Source organism: Trypanosoma theileri, assembly GCF_002087225.1.
Source record: "Trypanosoma theileri isolate Edinburgh chromosome Unknown TM35_Tth_7_V1, whole genome shotgun sequence".
Lineage (NCBI taxonomy): Eukaryota > Euglenozoa > Kinetoplastea > Trypanosomatida > Trypanosomatidae > Trypanosoma > Trypanosoma theileri.
The window spans coordinates 149,434-171,549 of NW_021639849.1; the positions used below are offsets into that span (position 1 = coordinate 149,434).

The following is a 22,116-nucleotide window of genomic DNA, read 5'->3' on the forward strand; positions in this document are numbered from 1 at the left end:
AAAATTTATCTCTTTCACTCTCTATGTCTGTTTACTTGACTCTCTCTATCTGTCTCTCTGTGTGTATATGTGTGTGCGCACGTATGGTTTTGCAGGCAGTTCTGTGATTCTACAAGAATTTGGACAGTTTATGCTAATATTAATTGAGAAGAACGAAGAAAACGGCGACTTTCTTTTCATGTTATTTAGCAGAAAACGGTCGTACACTTGTTTATTGATTCTTCTTAATGGGTATTACTCATGATATCAATAAGAGGAAGGATGAAGGTATACGAAAAAAAAAAAAAAAATAGAATTCACACAGATACTACACACATGCACACAGAGAGAAGGAGACACAGAGACAGAAATACACACATGGAGGGAGAGGTACAAAGATGTGAGACAAGCACATTGAAAGAGAGGAGATAAAAAAGTGGGATAGACGTGAAATAGGGATGAACGGAAAAAGGAAACTTAAACAAATGCCGTAAATGGAAAGCAACAACAGAATCATGAGATTGAAAAAATAATCATGAAGTGTGTGTGTGTGTGTATGCCAAATAAGATGTGGATGGACTTCTCTAAAAGGAATCAAGGAGTTCTGAGAGAGGCGCAGATAAGTCAAGAAGATAAAGGAATGAATACGAAACAAAACAAATAAAAGAAGCAAAAAAAAAAAGAAAAACAGAAATCAAAACGAAAAAAAAAAGAAGGATAACGTGCAAGTGAAAGAAAAGAAATTCTGATAGAGAACTTACTTTCCCCCCTGTTCGTTATTTCATAATCAATAAAGAAAAAAAGCGCCCTAATATTACTTTTTTAAACACAGACGCAGGCAGAGTAAAAGGAAAAAAAAAGAACGAAAAAAAAAAAAGAAAACAGGAAATCTCTCCCCTTTTGTTTTGCTTACCCTCTGACACACCCATGTCTTTTATTGCACGCACGTGTAATGGATGTATGGGGGGTGTATACATATGTCTGTGATTTCTATTTACTTTGTGTCTGTGAGGATATGTTGTAAAAATTCTATTTGAGTCCATAACTGTATGTATTAATGGTACTCTTTCTTTTTTTTTCTCTCTTAAAAAAAAAAAAAATATTCTGATGTCAAGCAGTATATCTATATATAGATATAGATATATATATATCGATAGCTAAATAAACAAGTATAATCCCATTAAAAATGTGCGAACCAGTGAATAAAGTTGTTCTCCGGGTTCCCGCTACGACCGCAAACTTGGGTCCCTCATATGATGTACTTGGTATGGCTCTATCTATCTTTATGGAGGTGACGGTGGAGCGGGCTGAGGAGTTTTCAGTTCACTTTGAGGGTCAAGGAAGTGAATACATTCGCACTGATGATGAAAATATGCTTGTAAAGATGTGCCGTCTTGCCTTTACAGATTACGCTCACAAAGAGATGCCACCCCTTAAATTTTCTATGAAAAGTGATATTCCATTCGGATGTGGGTGTGGTTCTTCCTCTGCAGCTGCTGTAGCGGGTTTTGTAGCTGGAATGAAACTCTGCGGTCTTACAATGGAGACCAAACAAAAGGAGTCGCTACTTCAAGTGATTGCCAAATGTGAAGGTCATCCAGACAATGCGGCTGCCGCACTTTATGGTGGAATACAGTTGGGATATAAAGATAAAAATGGTGACTTTTGGACATATCGTGTCCCCACTCCACCCTCTCTCTTTGTTGTATTGTTTATTCCGAAAGCAAAAATGAAGGCAGATACACATGCAACACGTGGTCTAGTTGCTGATACTGTACCACTTGAGGATGCAGTGTATAATATTTCTCGAGCTTCTATTCTTATTTTGGCACTGTGTACTGGTGAACTTCGTCTACTAAAATCTTGCGATGATAAATTTCATCAAAAACAACGGGCTGATGCTCTTTTTCCACATTTTTTCCCCTGTGTTGATGCTGCTATGGCTGCTGGCGCTCACTATGCTTTCCTTTCTGGTGCTGGGCCTACAGTGTGTGCTTTTGTTGGCGGTCGTCGCGGTGATCCTCTCATTTTACCGCATGATGAACGAAGTGCTGAGTCCGTTGCTGAAGCTATGCTAGCAGCTGGAAGATCTGTTGGTGTCGAGGGTCGCGCCGTGATCACACATCCTTCAGATCAAGGGGTACATTTCGTCGGTGTAAAATCCGTCCGTCCTGATTGTGATTATATATCAGTCTGAAAAAGGCAAATATCAAAAAAAAAAAAGGAAAACAGTGAAGAAAGATATTGGTTTTCTTCCGTTTTATGCTATGCAAAGCTTAGAGTCGTCCCCCCCCCTTTTTTTTTTTTTTGGCAAATGTCTTTTTTTTTCTTCTTTTTTTTTTGACCTTTTTTTTTCTTGCTAGCGTGTGCATTCATTATTTCTTGCTCAGTATATATTGCTGTATATGTCGTATGTTTATCTCTGTGTGTGTATTTTTTCTTTATCTAACGAGAACTATACCTGGGGTGTGTAGGTATTTGTGGTTCATGACGATGTAGTCTGGTTTGTCGTTGCTTATCCTTCTCTCCCCTCCCCCTTATTTAAAAAATTCTTTTTTTTTTTTCTTTTTCTTGCGTCGCCCACTCAGTGAGTTCCTACACCAAAAGGAAGGAGTACGAACTATGATGGATATCGTGACGCGGCAAACAAGCCCTTGCCGCGGAGAAGCCAAACACAGCCACTCCCATGCTGTGCCGAAGCCCCAGTCCAGCAAGACGGTGGGAGTACTGGAGGGACGTGTGAGGGCGTTGCAGCAACAACTGGACTGGATGTCGCGGGAGCGCGAGGAGCATCTTGACCAGCTGGAGGAGAGAGAACGGCTCGCCGCGGCTGCCCACGCGGAGACCACACAACTGCGAGAGGCCCTCCGGCTGCAACACGCGGAGACAGCCGAGTTACGTCAAGTCGCACACAGCGAAGCGCTTCGAGTGGTGAAGCGCGAGTGGCATACAAAGTTTGAAGCGCTAGCTAGGAGTAACGCCGGACTTCTTCACGAAGTACAACTACGAGACAAACACATTAGGGTTCTTGAAGACAAGGTACGTACCTTTGAAAAAAAAGGTGATAATACTGATAAGAAATGTGATGATAATTTTATTGTACTTACTGCAGAACTTTTGCAACGTGAAAAACTTATGGGTGAAAAGGATGCTTTGCTTCACGCATATGAGGTAAGGTTAGAAAAAGTTGAAAAAAGGATCCAAAGTCTTTTGGAGTCAAAATGTGAGACAGAGTCACTTCTTGCAGAAGTTATAAGAGAGAGAGACGCACTTGTGTTTGAAAATAAAAGACTGTCAACACAGAAGCAACAACTTCAAACTTACTTTGAGGGTTTTGTATCACATCGAGGTAGAATAGGTGAGTCTATGAAGTACCCCTACAGGGGGATCTATTCCAAAGATACAGATGACAATAAAATAGTTTCAAACTGTTCCATAAGAGAATATCAAAACTTGGTAACTCTTCTTTCAGGTCACTCTGTTGCTAATGAGAAGAGGTTGGTGGTTGGAAAAATGTTTTTTTGGTGGTTACTCTTTGCTTATCGCCGCAAAGCTTACCTTCTTCAAAAGAAGGAGCAACAATTGCTTTCCAGTGAAGCTACTGCAACCATGTTGGGAGAAGCTTTAGAAAAAGGTGAGGCGTGTGTACAATGGTCTAAAATGGCAGTTGCTGAAGCACACTTGGGGCGAGAAGCGGCAGAAAAGGCGTTGGATGAGAATAAGAAGCAACATGAGGAAGTAGAAGAACTATGGACTCAAAAAGAGGTTGAAATGTCTACTATAATTACTAATCTTGAAGATCAACTTTGTGGAGTTAGGCAACAATTGCATGAACTCAACAAGGTGCAAGGGAGGAAAAAACAAGAACAACAAGAGACTATCTTTCGGATGGATTATGAAGTAAGTAAAGACTCTCTCAATTTAACGCGACATTCTTGCACAAGTCGTAGACATTTAAAACAAAGAGAAATAAAAAGGTCTCATCCTGTGACTAATCGAGAAACGATGGATAAACTTCCTTCACAGGATGAAGCTGCTTCCAGTTCTGTAGAAGTTGAAACGGAAGAAGAAGAAGAAGAAATACAGAGTGAAGAAAGTAAGGACGAAGTAAAGATGAATGCGGAAGCTTTATCAGATGCCATTGATAGTTTTTCTACCCTTCAAGATGGATCAGAAGCAGCTTCTATTATTGGAACACTTCTCTCACTACATCGTCAGGAGGTGGAAACGTGGCGTGGCAAGACCTTGGTGGCACAGAAGCAGGCGGAGAAGGCAGAGGAAGAAAAGTATACCTTGTCAATGCATTTTCAACGATGTATTTTTCTGTATCTGCAGACATTAGAGGAAATGTATGCTAATGAGGTGTCACAAAGAGCAAACGATTTTCTAGAAACTTGTTTGGGGATACTTGGAGGAGAAAAGTCCTCAGATTCTGCCATACATCCTCCAACTCAGGGGGCGAATGAGTTTACTGAGTGGGAAAATAAAAAGCTCTTCATGATGAAGATCTGGAGTAAGTGGCGTCTCCAAGTTGAGACTTCGCGTAATGTCAAAGTAATGGAAAAAGCGATGCAAACTGTCAGTTCATTGATGGAGCAACACGAGCAGCTGAAGCTCATCACACAGCGTGCGATGCTACGTATAAAAGAACTTGAGGGATAAGGGGAGAGGTACATTGTGGCCCACAAATACAGCAAGGTGAGTTGTCTTTAATTATCGCAGTGTAGTCTCTAAACTCTGTCTGTTTATCTTTTTTTTTTTCCCTCTCTCTCTCTCTCTCTCGGCCTTTGTCTGCTTGAGAGCTCTCCCCGATATCGTTTTATCAAGTATTTCTATCGACCATTTTTTGTATTTATTTCATTGATTCTAATAATATATATTTAGCGTCGTAATGTGTTATGTTGTGATGTTTTTTTTTTTTTGTTTTCTGCCGTTATTTTCTTATTTGTTACTCTTCACGATGGTACTGACTGTGTTGTTTCTATACGCTGTCTATCCCTACTCCCATCAGTGCCATACACATTGGACAAGGTGGTGCACCGATACCTCTCTCTCTCTCTTTTTTTTTTTTTTTTTCTCTTCTCTTATTGGAGTTAATGGGGGAGACGGACAGGGCGGAGTATTGGCGGGCGAAGAAGGCGGCCCGGCGGGCGAGGCGGGCGGAGGCGCGGGCGGTCCGGCGGGAGGAGCAACGCCGCGAGTGGGACGCCCTCGACGAGGCGCAGCGGCAAGAGCGGCGGGACGCGGCCGCCAAAGTCCACGACATCCGTCGGGCTGCAGAGGCGGCCGCCCACGAGTTGCGGTTGAAACACTTAGCAGATGACACACTACCGGTAGTTGTATTCGATCTCAGCTTCGCGTGGTGTATGACAGAGGCAGACTGTCGCAGTACTGTATCGCAGGTGAAGTTCGCCTACAGTGCGCTGCGCCACCACAACTTTCCTCTGCGACCCGTTATCTCTTCCCTCGCCGGACCTGATCATACCGATACATTGCGCGGATTGTGTGACTTTGACGGCTTTCGGCGTTACCCACCGTCGCTGCATGATGATCACTGGTCCACTATTTACCCACCAGAGCGTGTGGTGTACCTTACAGCTGACACGGACGTAGTGCTGGAACGATTGGAACCTGGTGAAGTGTACATTGTCGGCGCCTTCGTTGACCACAACGCGCGAAAGTTCCTTACTCGTGATGCTGCAGTAAAACACGGCGTGCGTACGGCGCGTTTACCGTTACAAGAGTCTATTGAGGTAGGAAACCGCTGTAAGGTGCTTACGGTGAACCACGTGGTGGAAGTACTCTGTCGCTATGCCGTTAGTGGTGACTGGAAAAGTGCTTTTGAAGTGTTGCCTACAAGACGCGTAAATGAGTCTCGAAAGAAGCGATTCCGTGTTTCATGCGAAGAAGGGAGTGTGAATGATCAAGACGAATACGATCATGTTAGTGATGATGGTGATGATGTTAATGACAGTGGAGTTGCCCATGATGGTGGTGACATTGTTTGTCATGGAAATAGTGATACTGCAAAAGAAAATCATGGTGATGCGAATAATAATGATAATAAAAAGGATATTGCGGCACAGCCTTTGTCAGGACCAGAAATGGGTCAGTGATAACCATACATTATTTGATTTCGCCAGTAATGAATTTACAACCTCAATGTTTTCTGTATTTGTTTAGATGTCCCTACAGGAATTTTTTTTTTTTTTTTTTTTAATAAGAATGGATGAGTCTTAATTTATCCCATGTTTTTTATTCTTCTTTTTTTTCCCCCTTTTTTCTTCTTATTCTTCTTCCTTTTCTAGTTTCTGCAAGAAATATACGATACACAAACGCAAGGCTACACTTGTGGTATTAGCGTGTTTTTGGTGTAAAATAATAAAGGACGAAAAAGACGTTTGAAGTGGGAAGTAGTAGAGTGTAATTTGCGAAAAAATGGCCGATCAAGTTGAAGCAGCAGGAGCCACAAAGACAGCAGCAGCAGGAAAGAGTGAGGAAGGTAAGGCGGCGGGACGCGAAGGAACGGTAAAGGCTCACAGTAAAAGCAAAGACGATGGACACGAAAATATTTCTCGTTGTCTTGTGTATTGCAGACTTCGCCCCAAAAATAAAACAGACTACAAGAATGGTGGTTACCAACTTGTTACTACAGAAAATACTCGTATTGTTTTGAAGGATGAGTGCAATTATAATTTTGATGGTGCGTTTGATGAAAATACTACCCAAGAGGAGATTTTTGAAACTGTAGCTGTGCCATGCATTAATCACGCATTTAATGGTTTTTGCTCCGCGTTAATGTGCTATGGCCAGACGGGTACTGGAAAATCTTTTACGATGTGTAATACTACTTCAGGACAAGAGGGAATTATTCCTCGTGCTGCCAAACTTATTTTTGAAAAAGTAAACTCAGACTCTCAGAGAAATTACGAAATTGTTGGACAATTTGTGCAAATATATCGTGACCATCTCGGAGATTTAATGGTGGGATCTGGTAAAGATCGAGTTGATATTCGTTTTGATGAAGTGGAGGGTGTAGAACTCACAGGGTGTACCTCTCATGTTCTGCATAGTGCGCAAGAGTTCATGCGGTTTTATCACAATGGTAATGAACGTCGTGTGGTGACTGCAACCGCTATGAATCCAGAGTCCAGTCGTGGACACACAGCACTTATTATACGCGTTATATCTGAACAAGCGGATGATCCTGCATCAGGGAAAGTAAAGGGTAAAATTACCTTTATTGATCTAGCAGGTTATGAAAGATTCAGTAAAACAGGTATTACAAATGACAACCCTATTATGAAGGATGAAGCAAAATGTATTAATGCGTCTTTACTTTCTCTTGGTCATGTTGTTTCAGCACTATCATCTGGTGGTCGTCATATTCCATGGCGAAATTCAAAACTCACACGAATTTTACAAGATTCAATTGGAGGTAGAAGTCGTACATCTATTATTCTTACTGTTGGACCAAGTAGCGATCATCTTCACGAAACAACAAACTCACTGCAGTTCGGTTTACGTGCTATGGCTGTAAAAGTGGTGGCAAGGCAATCTGTGTCTGTGGATTATGAAAAATTGGCCCGTAAACTTCAAACTTTATTGGATGAAAAAGATGAAAGAATTAATCTTCTTGAGGTTCAAATAGCTAGTCGTGAGGCTGAACGACAGGAATTAAAAGAAATGTATGAACGACGAAGGATGGAAGTTGATAAGAGGTTTGAAAGTGGTATGGCTCATCTTCAATCTATTGGAGCATCTGAAGAACAAGTTGAAAAGTTGCGTGAAGTTTACAGAGTGGAAGTGGAGAACCTTCAGGAACAACAGAATGAGGAAATTGAGTACCAAGAAGAAGCTCATTCAAAGGAAATTACGAAACTTATTCAAGAACAAGAACGTCAAGAGGCAAAACGACGAGCGGAGATGAAATTGGCTCAAGAACGTATTATTGAGGAATTTCAGAGCAAACTTGATAAAGCGCGTGAGGGAACGAATGAAGACCTTCTTAAGGCTTTACAAGAATTGGCTCAAAAAGATGCTCTTTTGGCAAGTCGAGCTAATGACACTGTCAGATTGCATGAACATATTGAAGTTCTTACAGAACAGATTAAAGAATTAGGTGGTGTTCCTGTTCAAGAAGCTGTATTCCCAGAAACTTTTCTTGATGTTGGACAGGTTGAAGAAATTCAGGAGAGACTGGAAGCTGAAATAAATCGGGAACATGCTAAGGCTGTGGAATTACGTGCTCAACTTGACCGACTTACTATTACATGTGCTGAACGTGTGGAGGAAATTAATAAACTTCAGGATGAAAATAAACAACTACGTGAATATCTTGCCAAAAATGGTTTAGAAGTAACTGATACAGATGAAATTACAGAATTTTTACGAACAAAACGATCGATGATGGTTGACAGTTCTGAAGTGGAGACACTTAGAGTCACCATGCAAGCCGATATTGATGAACTCAAGTCACGTAATGCGGCACTTGAACGAGAATTGGAAACCCTGAAATTTGAACGTTCACAAAATTTCATTCCACTCACAGCACGTATTCGCGGTACAGCACGGGGGACGGCACGTGGTACAGCACGCGGTCTTCCTCCATTATATCCAGGGTTAAATACAGGGCGAAGTACACAGGACTCACGACAGAACAATGCACGCTCTGACGAAACAGGGTCAAACTCAGTTTACTCTCAAGCGGATAATACACCAAGGGCGATAAGGCAACTCTCTGATCAATTGGCATTCAGCATGCGAGAGAAGAATGCTTTACAAGAACGTGTTCGTACGCTGGAAGCAGCAGTAGCATCAAGTGATGATGCACCGAAACCCTATGTACCTCCAATTAATTTGGGTATTTCTGGTGTGGTTTCTTCTTCTTCCACTCCAACTCCTGGAACAGGTAATATTGATGGTAAACCACAGGAAGCTACAGAAGAAACAGATATGGATGTACTACTAAAGGTGAAGGATGATGAAATTGATACCTTTTTGGAAACGATTGAGCGACAAGAATACCTTCTGACAAGTGCACGGTCTAATGATGAATTTTATCAAAGGGTATTAAGTGAACTCCATCAGCAAATGACAGCTGCAAATTTAGAAGTACCAGAACATAACATTATTCCCCCTCCAGTTGAATCTATTGCAATGGATGATTATATGTCAATATTACGAACAGTACGTGATGCAGAGCGAAGGTTAACGGGTATTATTTTGGGGCGTGAAGGTAATGACACCCCAGATGTAGAGAACATCCTTGATGAAAAGGATAAGGAATTAATGATGAAGGAAGAACTAATTGTTGAAAAGGCATCAAAAGCTCAGTATGCGGCAAAATTGTGTATTCGACTTAAAAATCAGATGGAAAGAGTGGGTGTCACTCCTTGTTGTCAGTTACCTGATTCTTATAAGGATTTAATTGCACAAGAACAAGATGAGCTGGAAGATCAATATGAAATGCAAAAGGATATGGAAGAACAGCTTCAGTTTGCAGCAGAGGAAAAGGCTCGTTTGACAAACACGCTTGAATCCTTAAACAAAGAACGTGAACGACAAGCTGCTGTATTACGTTCCGCAGAGGCGAGATGCAGGAACGCAGAGATGAAAGAACTTTGTGCCTCAGAAACTGTGCAACGAATTACAAGAGAGAAAAGTCAGAAAGAGAGGCATTTGGAAGAGGCATTGCGTTTGCTAACACGGGAACTGATGGATCTTCAAGCCAAACTGGCGAGAGCAGAAGAAATAGAACGTGTTGGACCAATAGGCTCTCTGCTTAAAAGGTTTCAGTTTCGGAGGTAGACTTGTTCTTGATGATAACCACCCTTTCCTTTTCTTTTTTACTTAACTGATTCGCAAGATGTAGAAACCATTTTTCTATTTCTTCCCTCCTTCAGCAAAGGGTTACCTCTTTTATTATTATTATTATTATTATTATTATTATTATTATTATTATTATTGCTGCTCCTTTTTCTTCCCAAGAAAAAAATCGGAGAGGAATTGAGTATTCCCTTACTTTTTTTTTCCAATCTTGAAAGATACTTCTTTGTGATGTCTTTTATTGTTGTCGTCATGTTTTTTTTTTCTTTTTCTTACTTTTTTTTGCTTATGGGAACTGCAGTTTCTCTCAGTTCGAACAGTTGGCTCTATGAAGTATGTATCCTTCTAGTATGTTTCTTTTTTTCTTGTATATGCGTGGATAAATGTATGTGTGTATATACGTGCTTGAGCCTTTCCGGCAACATTTCATTGCATGGACCGAGTTAGTTGGTTACTGTATCCTTTTACTTTTTCTCTTTTTATTGATCTCTTTAGAAATTTATCACCGTATGTAATTGTATTATATTGGGTAATATATATTTCTTCTCTCTTTTGAACTTGTTTTTTTTTTCCTGATGGTGATAGGTTGTACAAAGACCACCTCCTTGAAGGAAGAAGGGGGATTTCTCATTTAAATAAAAGAGTAGGCGTTTAAGAAAAAAAAAAAAATAATAATAAATAAATAAAAAAGACTAGATTGTGGGGGGTGGGTGGGTGGAGTAGAAGTAATTATTATGAGTGAAATAAATCGACGACGTTATAGTTATTTCATCGTATTGATTATTCTTTTGTGTCTTTCAACGCATGCGTTTGGAGCACAAGTGCGTTTTGGGGGTAGTGTATATAGTGGCCTTACAGAAGAGATAATTCGTGAGGGTGGCGCAACATTTGGGATTCAGGCAGTAACTCCTGTATTTGAGGGTTTTAATGAGTCTTATCTAAGAAATCAATTTTTTAGAATTCTCAGTGAAGGCCATATATTTGAGATTAATGGAACAAGGCGAGTTGTACATATGGAGAGTAACCCATGGATACAGCAACTTCCAGAAATAATTGACAATGGTCAAATAGAGGTACTGGATAATGGCCGATCTGCGCGTTTTACATTTTCCCCCTACCCACAGTTTGTTGTTAAAGATATGGTTATCATTGTGCCATGTATACCTATCTCCATGATACAATATAGCTCAAGAAAAAAAGAAATCAAAAGTGATCAAAACTGTATGGTAGGTCCACCATTTCTTCTTACAGCCAAACCAATAATTCAGATATCCAACATGGAAGAGAAACAAAATGATTCTCCTCATTATGTTACTGGAGATATTATTGAAATACCTTTTACAGAAGATAAGAGTTATTTTTTTTCTTCAAAAGTAAAAGTAATGGAGGGTTGGGGATGTTTTAATACACATGGAGCGGTAACTAGTGAGAATGATTGGGATACTGGTAAAGGTTTGTTTCATTTTGTCCCTCTTCGGGGTGGAATGGTTACAATATGTTACTTACCTTTTCCAGAAGTATTACCATATTTGATGTTAAAAGTTGGAAAATCCCTAGATATCGCTGGACCCGAAGGTATTTCAACAGAACCTCCACAAATTCGTTCTGGTATGGAGTTTACAGGGACTGTATATGGTACAAATTTAACAGATCGTGATATTCTTATTATTACAGAAGAGTTATGCGATGAATTTACATGGGAACATATTATTTTACCTGAATTTTCTCTCTCTAGTAGAACTCGTGCTATATTTATTGGAATACTAGAGCATGAGGGTATTTATCATGTTTGTTATCGTCATGAAGGTTCTTCAAGATTTGTGAAGGTATCGTCTTTATTGGTTGAATTAGCTAATAATACTGTTATTCTAACAGAGTCTAAAAATGTTTATTTTAGAGGATATGCTGATATTGTTTATCCTGTCACTATTGATCGTTTACAAGTGAAACATTTGGGAAGACTAGTACTCAAACGTGATTCACTTAATGTGTCTTCATTTCTTTGGTCAGGAGGTAATATTGTGGGACAAGGTGCAATTAACTGCATGGGATCTTCAACCATTACATCTCACAATTATGAACCTCGTACAATCTCTTTTTTTCTACGTAACTATGGTGACATGATGATTGATGTTCACAAACTTAGTTTAGAAGGTGATGGAGTTATTCACAACTATGGAAACCTCACCATTACTGTGTTATCTTTGGGAGGTGAAGGAGTTGGCAGTATTCATTCTAGGAATAGAAATAATGTTATAGTAAATCAAGGTGGTATTATTCGAATAGTTGTGTTAGACAAGTTACAAACCCTTCTCTGTCAGACACGTATTCAAAATAAAGAAGGAACTCTTATTATTTCAGGTAAGGTTAATATCACAGAATTATCAACAGGAGAAAAGGGACGTTTGGTATTGCGTAGTAATGCTCTAGTAAGGGCATCTGATGCACGATTTAAGGGATCAGTGGTGATGAAAAATAACTCTGAGTTAACTATTCTTGAAGATTGCGCTTTTGTATCAACCACTGTAAAAGGTAATAATAGTCATATTACTATTACAGGTGAGTCTGTGATTTTTGATTCTCTTAAAGTTTCAGGAAACGTTACCGTTGATATTTTTGGTCAAGAATTGGATAATAAAAATGTGATTGCCACACTATATGGATTAAATTACTTTGATAAGGAAACACATTTCAATATGCGACGTACTCATTTTATTCCCAGTACAGGATCGGTTCAACTTGTTTCTGATGGAGTTTTGACCGCTGAGTTTGATACAGTTGACTTCTCTGGCGACACGCTCATCGGGATTGGCCATCTTGCGGTGATGTACGGCCGCAGCAGCCCGCAGCTCCCCGTCGACCGCGACCAGAGTTCCCGCGTCCGCTTCACCGTCTCGCCGAACGCGACGCTTGTGGCGATGGACACGTCGCCGCCGACGCCAACGTCCCTGCCGGCGGGGCCCGAAGTCGACTGCGCCGCCCGCTTCACTTTTCTCGACGCCCTCGACCACGCGGGGCGGCTGCTGCTGCACGGCTGCCTCGACCTCCCGCGCGGGGGCGCCGTGTCGGGGAGCGTCGAGCCCCTCCGCGGCGCGGACGGACGGGCGGCGGGGATCGTCGTGGGCGGCGCGCTGCGGCTGCTGGACGGCGCCCGCATCGCCCTCGACAATATCGTCCTCCGCAGCGCGGACGTGCAGGGGGCCGGCGACGTGCTACTCGCAGCGCAGCAGGTGGACATTGATCGCACCTCGCGACTTGCACTGCATGAGGGATTCACACTTAACGCCAATGTCACGCGCGTGAACGGGATGCTGGATGCGAATGTCCGCGGTGTGGAGGTGCGAGGGCAGGTGGATATTCGCTCAGGGGCAGCGCTGCGACTATTCGATGTGGACCAACCATCGACAACAGTGGCGTTGTGTGCCGCGGCGTTTAGGACAAGTGGTGGGGTGTGGTGGACACAAGATTCACACGTAGAATGTCATGCAAAGAGGCTTGAAGAGGTAGAGCAAGAGAGACGTTTAGGTGCAGATGCAGTATCTGCATCAGGGGCTATGATGCTGGTGTCACGTCACTCCCCACATAGTCAAAAAGAAAATGAAACCTTACATCGTATTTTCCCCATCCTCGCGTATAATTTTTATTGTACAGATGAAGACGTGCACACCTATACAGAAAAATTTTTTTTAATGCAACATTTCATGGGTAGTGTACCATATGATCCTCCACCAAATATACCAACCTTACGTAATATTATTATCGCTATTATTGTGATTCTCTCGTGTGGGTTTTTATCAATCCACCTCATGTTGAGATTGTTTAAAATGACATGGAGAGAATGGTTAATAGATCTCAAAAAAGAACCACCTCTGCGACTTATCTTGTATCGAGCAGAATTTACATCACAATTTTCAAATTATATGGTACTAGCTTCATTGTTGTTTAATGCAATGCAATTACCTGGTGCTTCCTTCCATCCACTTACTCCGGTACCGCTTGGATTCATGACAGCACTTGGTTTGCGTAGTATGCATTTGCTTATGCCTCATCAAAATTTTCGATCTTATATTCAACTAAGTTTTGTTAGTTACTGTCTTATTTGTTGGGGTTTTTTTGTATTCCCAGTTTTCCTTCTGTCTCGACATGATAATTCCCTACGTTTATCTTATAGAAGGATTTATCCATTGTTACGTGCGTTTTCTAAAATACATTACATAGTGCGTCTTTTAACATTTGTTTTTATGATTCCTATTTCTTCAATGATCATGGATCTTGTCGCTTGCAATACAATTCTTTATGACTTACCCACCTGTGAACCTTTTCGTGGAAACCTGCTTGCACCTTGTAGCGCTCTGATTGTGGTATTATTTTTGTTACCCTTGGAGAGAGTTTCGGGAATGAAACTCTTGCGATGTGACTTAAACCTTAAATTCTCTGTTTTATTGATTGTGCGTGTGGGAATGGTAATTGAGGTCGCTATGTGGAAGGTTTTCTACCAACATCCTTTTTTATTGTCATCAAGCAACTTGTTTTTCCATGGTTCCCGGATTCTGCTTTACTTTTACACTACGCCAACGGCCTATATAAATATTAATAGGCTATTATTCCTTCTTTCTGTAGTAGTGTTTATGTCAACTCTCTCTATATGGATTCATCAGGTTCGTGTTTACTTTAGACTCTGTTATACATGTCGCGATGGCGAAATGTATTTTTTAACTATATTCTTTTCTGCAGCTATAACAATCATTATTGGCATCTGGGTTTACGTAATTTCTCCTGGAACGGAGAATAACAGCAGTAATGATCCTTCTATAGATGCTATTAATAGTTGTATTGAACAAATTCGATGCCGTATTGAGGACTTAAAATGTGAATTACTAGCTTGTGCATCTGTTGAGGAGCGAGAAGATGTATTGAATGCTGGTCTACGTTTACGTACTGAGTTAATGGAAAAAGAAGAAAAATATCGTTATGAGAAGTACCGCTATCTGCTTGATTTCTGTTATCCCAAACGTATATTTCTCATCTCTGACAAAAAATCAGTAAATGCTCTGAAACATGTCCGTCGACATTCCGGTATAGATTTGAGTATGCTCGTCTCACCATTGACGTTAAATTCTCCTACTTCATCTCTGAATGACTCTGATGATGATATAGTGGGTATAAGTGAAGAGGATTTAGAATCTTTCCGTTGTGGTCCTGCTCTTGGTTCAGGTAGCTATGGTACAGTGCATCTCGGTATCTTGAGTTGTGGAAAACTTGTGGCTGTCAAGTATGTGAGTATTCAAAATCCTTGTAGTGATGCTCTTTTACAAGCCAGGGTGGAAGTGAATATGCTTAAAAAATATTGTCACCCAAACATCATTCGTTATTATGGATGTCATACTGCACATGGTTATATGATGATATTTATGGAATTTGCAGTAGCAGGTAGTTTAACTTCCATCGCAAAAAAATTTGAAGGATTAAATGAATCTGTAATTTGCCTTTATACATATCAAATACTGTTAGGTCTTCGTTATTTGCATTCGAAGGGTGTGGTTCATCGAGATATCAAGGGTGAAAATATTCTTGTGAATGGTTTTGGAGTGGTGAAGCTAGCTGATTTTGGATCCAGCAAAGTGTTGGCAGGTATTACGAATCGAAGCCACGCCGGTTGTGAGACCCTTGTGGGATCTCCCTTCTGGATGGCGCCAGAAGTTATTCGTAATGAACCGTATGGAACGAAAGCAGATATATGGTCTGTTGGTTGTACAGTAGTGGAGATGCTTAATGGTGGACTTCCTCCATGGCGGGAAGAGTTTGAAAACGTTTACTCAGCAATGTATTACGTGGGATCAACTGATAGCATTCCAAGTATTCCAGAGGATACATCTGAATGTTGCCGTGATTTTTTAAAGTTATGTTTTCAGCGGGATACAACGAAGCGACCATCATCAGATGAGCTTTTGAAACATCCATGGCTCTCTTATATTGACCAGAGTGCAAAGTTACACCCTCAATCCCATTGGAGTTATTCTTCCAAAGGAGACTAAGAGAACAACAACAACAACAACAACACACCGAAAAAAAAAAAAAAAACACTTCGATATTGCTTTACATTTGTTTCGCGTATTGTATTAAATAACAAAAGAAAAAAAAAATACGAAAATAAGGTGAGAAAAAGAATCAACAATAATCTTTTTTTCTTTTTTTTTTTTTACGCCAATAAGTTTCAATAGAACTATTGGCGTATACAAGTAATAAGAAGCCAAAGTGAAGTAAAAGAATAGGTTTGGAGCAGAATAACCGATTTTTGTGTTGAGCGTGATTTTTATTTTATTTTATTTTTTTTATCGGCTTATATATAGCACTACCTATTGGTTGGTAACTAGGTCAATTAAACCTAGAGGGCTGGTTTATGCCTCCTCCTTCATACCAACTCCGTGGGTAACGTGTTTGATTCGTGTTCAATTAAATATCGCTGTAGAAATACAGACACCTTAAACATTAATAAGGGTGAGAGGCAAAGAAAAAAAAAAAAAAAAATTGTGTGGTTTGCCTTACCCTCTTGATAGCGGGAACAGTTACGAAAAAGAAAAAATTATTTGCAGTTTGTACATCTACCGGTAGTGGCAGAAGTGGTTGATATCACTGGTAAAATAGAAGAAAGATGAAGAAAAAAGAACAACAAATACTTTCTTCTTCTTTTAATTCCTTGCTTTTTTTTTTTTGGTTTCTACGTAAAGCGTGGGAAGGTGTTCACCTGAGTGTATTTTTTTCTTTGAGGGGGCGTGACTAACTAACCACGCCAGTGAAAGCTAGTGAATAATAAACACAATAATAATAATAATAATAATAATAATAATAATAATAATAATAATAATAATAACGACACCGACACCATTAAAGCGACTAAGGCAGGGAAGAAAAGGATCGATCGAAATAACAATATTATAAGTCAAAGAAAGTAATAGGAACTGCTGAGGTACAAAAGATCAATACGATAGGGAATGGAATGTGAGTTTATGTGTGATGATGGTGTTTCTCGCAAACTTAACATCACCGCTGAGGCAACGGCTCCATTTGGCTGCGTTTACCAGAGCCGACTGCAGACCCCAAAGGGTGAGGGGGTTGTCCTAGGTGTATATGCGGGAAAATTATATGCCCTCCTTGATGATAATGTATCGGCGTTAGTAGCTACAGCGTTTACTAAAAAAGACTTTGATGATGGTAACGTGATGATACTTCCGGATGTTATTCCTGTGGTGGATCGTTTTGCTTCCCATCGTGTCAAGCATGACGTATTTTGTGGACGCAGTGTCTGTATCGTAACACAAGATCATAACGGTCCGTGCCCAGTGATAGCGGCAGCTAATGCCCTCGCTCTATTGGGACGTGTTGATATTTGCCCAAGTGAAACCCGATGGATTGAATCTGAACAACTACGTCACATTATCCTTACATACATCACATCAAATAAGCCAGAGGTACCGAAGATTATGTGTCCCACAACTCGAGTTGTGGGTGGAACTGAAGTAGCGACAATAGCAGTTCTTTTGCAGGAACGACTTGATGAAGTTAGGGCAAAGTTGTCTAAGGGAAATGAGGGAAAAGAATTTTTAGAACGTCTTTATCATGGAATGAATATTAGTCCTATATTTTCTTCTATAGATGGTTTTGATGCCGAAGAAGACGTACTTTTATTCGCACTTGCAGGGTTACGACTTGTTCATGGTTGGTTGATTCCACCAGATAGTAAATATGCTGCACTACGTGAAATGTCTTTTAATGAGGTTAGTCTTCTTGCTATTAACAAAGAAAATGAATTATCATCTATTGCAAATGAATTTCTTGAGAATACAAAGTCTCAGTTAACAGAGGAAGGACTCAAAGCACTTCAAGAAAACCTTTCTGAAGAAGAAGTTGTAGTTCTCTTTTGGAACAATCACTTTTCAACTGCTGTAAAACTTGGTGGAAGATTTTTACTATTGTTATCAGATGAAACCTACGCAGATAAGTCTTCCATATTTTTTGAGGCAATTGAGGATGTTCATGGTGCAGCTACTTTTACAGATGGTAATGGCGTTAATACTGATGTTTTTCTTTTGGCCGTTCAATCTCGTACAGGGAACGAATTTACTACAGAAGCGGTTACCGCTGCTCGGGCTAAATTGAATGAAAGAGATGGTGTTGACCCGAGTCCAGATGAGGTTGTTTGTTTCCTACGAGATGGAAAAGAAAAAGGAAAAAGTGAAATTAATAACTCTAATGAGAAGGATAAATGGCCGTCTTGGGTTATTGAGGGCGCAACTGTGATTTCAGAAATGGGTTTTGACATATCGTTTACCGATGCATGTGAGCTTCTTCAGAAACGTGGAAGTGTGAGTGCTGCGGTGAACAGCCTTTGTTAAGAGTTAGGAGGGTTGTAGATATAGTCAGTAGGATATCATAAACCTTTCTTTAGCTCTGTTAATACCTATGCAAATGTATAGTCTCAAGTTTGTCTTGTTTTGTATATTTACGGACCCTCATTTGGTACGGCCTATACAATTTCTCATTGAATTACATATTATTATTACTATTATTATTATTATTACTGTTATTTTGTTTTTTTTTTTCCTTCACTCTGACTCTCACAACAGGAATATCTATATATATATATAGGGTTGTATCTGTATCTGTGATGACATCTCTACAGGTGTGTGACAGGGAGGGAGAGATAGAAGTATATATTAAGTGAAAAAGTGTGTATGTGTATGTATGTGTGTGTGTGTGTGTCTGTCACTACCGTTGTTTTCATCATGGTTCTTTTTGTTGTTGATTGTATTTTTTTTTTTTTTTTTTGGTCTTTTTTCATTTCTTTGCATTCTTTTTTTTTTTATGTTTTTTTTTCTTTTCCTCAATTCCTTTTTTTTTTTTTTACTGTCTCTTTCTTTTTTTTCTTTCTTTCCTCCCCTGCAGGTTTCTGTTCTTTTTTTTACGTGTTCGCCCGAAGAGGTTCCCTTCTGCTTTTTGTGTCTGCGCTGCGATGGGCTTCGATCTGCCGGAGATTTACGTGAACGCGCCCTTCTCGTGGGGCCCGCCGGCGCGGGAGATGACCGTCGACGGGGTGCCGGTGCGGCTCTACCAGAAGACCGACCCCCTCCCCCCAAGCGACTGGCTGGAGGTCATGGCTGCCCGCGAGGAACGCGCCCGGGAGGCCCGCCAGTTCACTGTCGTCAAGGACGAAAACCGAGTGAAGGCTCTGCGCAACGTACACGCGAAGGAACGTCGCAACTTTGGACCCGAACGGCGATTCACCAAGCGACCACAAAACCCACGCAACAACTTTACCAAGAAAACAAAGCGCAATCTTACGCTGCTTCCCGACACTATACGAGTACCAACAGATGTGCGTATCCTCGCAGAGTTTACGCAAGCTGAGTTGGCAAAGATGCAGAATCTGCAAGATGTTCCAACCGTTGCAGATATCTCTATTCATAATCGTCCACCTATTTATAATAACAATATGGATACTGCAAGTTGTAAAGCTTCAATTCGACTTGATGAGGAAAGTGCAGCTCGACAAGAATTTGTTCGTTCAAATACCCTCGAGGATACGGTATTCCGTGATATTCTCAAGAAGGAGACACATGGTACCCATCCTATTATTGTAACAACAGATGAGGTTCTCGCTCTTATAATGACATGCAGCCGTAGTGTTCACCCATGGCATGTTGAATTCTTCCGTTATGGCCGTATAGTTTTTATCACAAAAGCGGAGAATAGTAATATTGAAATGCAGTGGGTGGGTGAGACAGCAGATTCTTCACGTCGTCCTACTGAGAATGACCCAATTGAATCAGAGCGTATCACATCACTTGGTGTAGAGTCCACAAAGGCAAATAACGCATTTGTTGCTCAAGCATGCACCAAATCTCGTTATCAGATGAAATGTGAAAAGAATCCATTCCCCAATACCCAACCACGTATGTACCGCTATCGTCGCTATGTTATGCACGGTGATTCAGAAGATCGATATGATTTACTTGTTCGTTGTGAAGTTGATGCTGTACAGAATGATAAGTATCTTCGTCTCTTTGGTCTTTTGGAGCAATGCACAGATGGTGTAAGCAGTGAGTGGCGTAAGACGCTAGACGCTCAAGGTGCGAAGTGGACTTCTGATGAGTATCGCAGAAACGCTCAGAAGATGGCACGATGGGTTTCCCTCTGTCATTTGTCTGGTGCATTAATGAAAATTGGTTTTGTTTCTCGTTGTCTTAAGAGTAACGGTACATTGGATCCCACAAAGCATGAAGTGTTGGCCACCCATACAAAAGACCCTGGTCCTCTCGCAGCACAATTGGGCATCAAAATTGCGAACATGTGGGCTATTGCCGACGCCATCATTTTGTCGTTCTTGAAGCAACAGGAATTTAAGGATGCAGAACTTATCAAGAAGAGTGGTGAAAACTCAATTCTGCTGATTGGACATACGGGCGATGATGATGATGACGATGACGATGATGGTGACGACGACGACGACGATGATGACGATGATGAGGATGACGAGTAGTGAAGGCAACATAACAGCATTAAGGAAACCTAACTGTGTTGCAGCGCGGGTATGAGAAATGAGAGAAATAATATAATAAATATCATCTAAGAAAATGAATTATGAACAACTGTGTCTCTCTCTATACATATATAGCTGTGTGTCTCTTTTGACATGGACGGTGATACCGTTATTGATTTTTATTTGTTTCTTTAAGGTTCCTTGTTTGAATGCTTTTCTTTTCTTCCTTTTCTCTTTTTTTTTTTTGCGTTTATTATATGACCTTAAAAAAAATTATTTTTTATTATTTATTTTTAAATCTTGTTCTTGTCTATGGGGATTGGGATAACAAATTTCTCGTTATGTATATAGGAAAATATGAGCCTTAAACCTCTTTCAGGGAAAGAAAGAACGGTCTACTTCTTTGGTATGGCTGGGCTTATAATTTTCATGGGCATCACTGCAGGGCTACAGGTAGCACTGTTTTCAATCGACCAGTTACTTTTGCGTATTCTTTCGAGAACGGGATCATCAGAGCAACAACAACAAAAAGCCTCTGCACTTTTGCGTGTACTAGGACTAGGTCATTGGACACTTGTTGCCTTGTTAGTATCGAATGCATCAGCGATGACAGGATTACCTATTCTACTTGAAAATGTCTTTGATGAACTAACTGCACTTCTCGTTTCTATCTCAGTAGTTTTGATTATTGGAGATGTTATTCCTCTCTCAGTTTTTGTTCGTTGGCCGATGCAAGTATGTTCCTTCTTTCTTCCATTAATGTGGGTTATTAATGTCGTTACAGCTCCTGTGAGTTACCCTGTTGGAAAGTTGTTAGATATGTTCTTAGGACACAAGGAAGAACATCTACAACGTGATGAGTTAGTTTCAATTATAGTGTTACAAAATGAGGAGCAAACACTTTTGCGAGAATCGGAGGTAAAGATGGTGCAAGGCGCATTGAGACTCTCTAGTTTACGAGTAAAGGATTGTATTGTCACTACAGAAGATAAGGCATTTATGCTTTCCTCACAAACTCTACTAAATGAAGAGACAATTGAAAATATTCTCCTTCAAGGATATAGCCGCGTACCAGTGTACTTTAATGACAACAAGCGACACATCCTTGGAACTCTAATAGTGGACTCCATAGTGAAATTGTGTTTTACAAAACCACATAAACCACCTCGTGTGGGTGAGTTGCCTCTTTCAGAAGTTCTGAGATTGTGCATAAATACCACACTCTATGAGTCTTATCTTGCATTTAAGGAAGGTTCATACAATATGGCTGTAGTGTACGATACCTGTGGTGTAATGTGTGGACTGTGGACACTTACTGATCTGCTTGGTACAATGTACAACACTTCCTCAACAGAAGAAGAGACTTTTAAGCAGGAACGCATGATTGAATTATTAAAAAATATAAAAGTTTTGAACGCGTCAAAGCGAAAGTTAGTGCCTTCAGTAACTAATGCCACAGAAAAAGAGGGTTTATAATACATATGGGGCAGGAGGTACATTTCTGCATATTTCTGCGTCTAGAAGGAAGTTTAAAAATGAAAACAGTATCAGGAAAGTAAAAAAAATAGCCTTAGCATACCTTGCACTTGTTTTGATAGATCTTTCTTCTATTTTTCTTATTACCTTTAAATCTTACCTTACGACTTATTTTGTTTTCACTTCTAACATTTTTATTGTCGTTTTTTTTTTTTTTCTTTTCCCTGTTTTTAAACTTGCTGTTTTCCTCAACGAAGAGAGAAAAAAACCCACAAAGCCATCTTGTGCGAACGCGC

At 40.3% G+C, this 22,116-nt stretch overlaps 8 protein-coding genes across 8 annotated transcripts; all 8 read left to right on the top strand.

Moving 5' to 3' along the window:
- Window positions 1–1,165: 1,165 nt before the first annotated feature.
- On the top strand, window positions 1,166–2,176 carry TM35_000071740 (homoserine kinase; the record flags this gene model as incomplete). Its single annotated transcript, XM_029023620.1, has 1 exon — window positions 1,166–2,176. One exon carries the CDS (start codon window positions 1,166–1,168, stop codon window positions 2,174–2,176), a length of 1,011 nt encoding a protein of 336 aa, XP_028884816.1.
- A 428-nt stretch (window positions 2,177–2,604) lies between these two features.
- Window positions 2,605–4,641, top strand: TM35_000071750 (uncharacterized protein; the record flags this gene model as incomplete). Its single annotated transcript, XM_029023621.1, has 1 exon — window positions 2,605–4,641. One exon carries the CDS (start codon window positions 2,605–2,607, stop codon window positions 4,639–4,641), a length of 2,037 nt encoding a protein of 678 aa, XP_028884817.1.
- A 434-nt stretch (window positions 4,642–5,075) lies between these two features.
- TM35_000071760 (uncharacterized protein) lies at window positions 5,076–6,095 on the top strand (the record flags this gene model as incomplete). The annotated part of the gene is made up of 1 exon (XM_029023622.1): window positions 5,076–6,095. The coding sequence occupies one exon, from the start codon at window positions 5,076–5,078 to the stop codon at window positions 6,093–6,095; it is 1,020 nt and encodes a 339-aa protein (XP_028884818.1).
- Window positions 6,096–6,417: 322 nt separating this feature from the next.
- On the top strand, window positions 6,418–9,789 carry TM35_000071770 (putative kinesin; the record flags this gene model as incomplete). The annotated part of the gene is made up of 1 exon (XM_029023623.1): window positions 6,418–9,789. The coding sequence occupies one exon, from the start codon at window positions 6,418–6,420 to the stop codon at window positions 9,787–9,789; it is 3,372 nt and encodes a 1,123-aa protein (XP_028884819.1).
- A 752-nt stretch (window positions 9,790–10,541) lies between these two features.
- On the top strand, window positions 10,542–15,842 carry TM35_000071780 (protein kinase-like protein; the record flags this gene model as incomplete). The annotated part of the gene is made up of 1 exon (XM_029023624.1): window positions 10,542–15,842. One exon carries the CDS (start codon window positions 10,542–10,544, stop codon window positions 15,840–15,842), a length of 5,301 nt encoding a protein of 1,766 aa, XP_028884820.1.
- Window positions 15,843–16,799: 957 nt separating this feature from the next.
- On the top strand, window positions 16,800–18,200 carry TM35_000071790 (protein fam63a; the record flags this gene model as incomplete). The annotated part of the gene is made up of 1 exon (XM_029023625.1): window positions 16,800–18,200. One exon carries the CDS (start codon window positions 16,800–16,802, stop codon window positions 18,198–18,200), a length of 1,401 nt encoding a protein of 466 aa, XP_028884821.1.
- A 617-nt stretch (window positions 18,201–18,817) lies between these two features.
- On the top strand, window positions 18,818–20,344 carry TM35_000071800 (eukaryotic translation initiation factor 3 subunit 7-like protein; the record flags this gene model as incomplete). Its single annotated transcript, XM_029023626.1, has 1 exon — window positions 18,818–20,344. The coding sequence occupies one exon, from the start codon at window positions 18,818–18,820 to the stop codon at window positions 20,342–20,344; it is 1,527 nt and encodes a 508-aa protein (XP_028884822.1).
- A 357-nt stretch (window positions 20,345–20,701) lies between these two features.
- TM35_000071810 (uncharacterized protein) lies at window positions 20,702–21,820 on the top strand (the record flags this gene model as incomplete). Its single annotated transcript, XM_029023627.1, has 1 exon — window positions 20,702–21,820. The coding sequence occupies one exon, from the start codon at window positions 20,702–20,704 to the stop codon at window positions 21,818–21,820; it is 1,119 nt and encodes a 372-aa protein (XP_028884823.1).
- Between the last annotated feature and the right edge of the window lie 296 nt (window positions 21,821–22,116).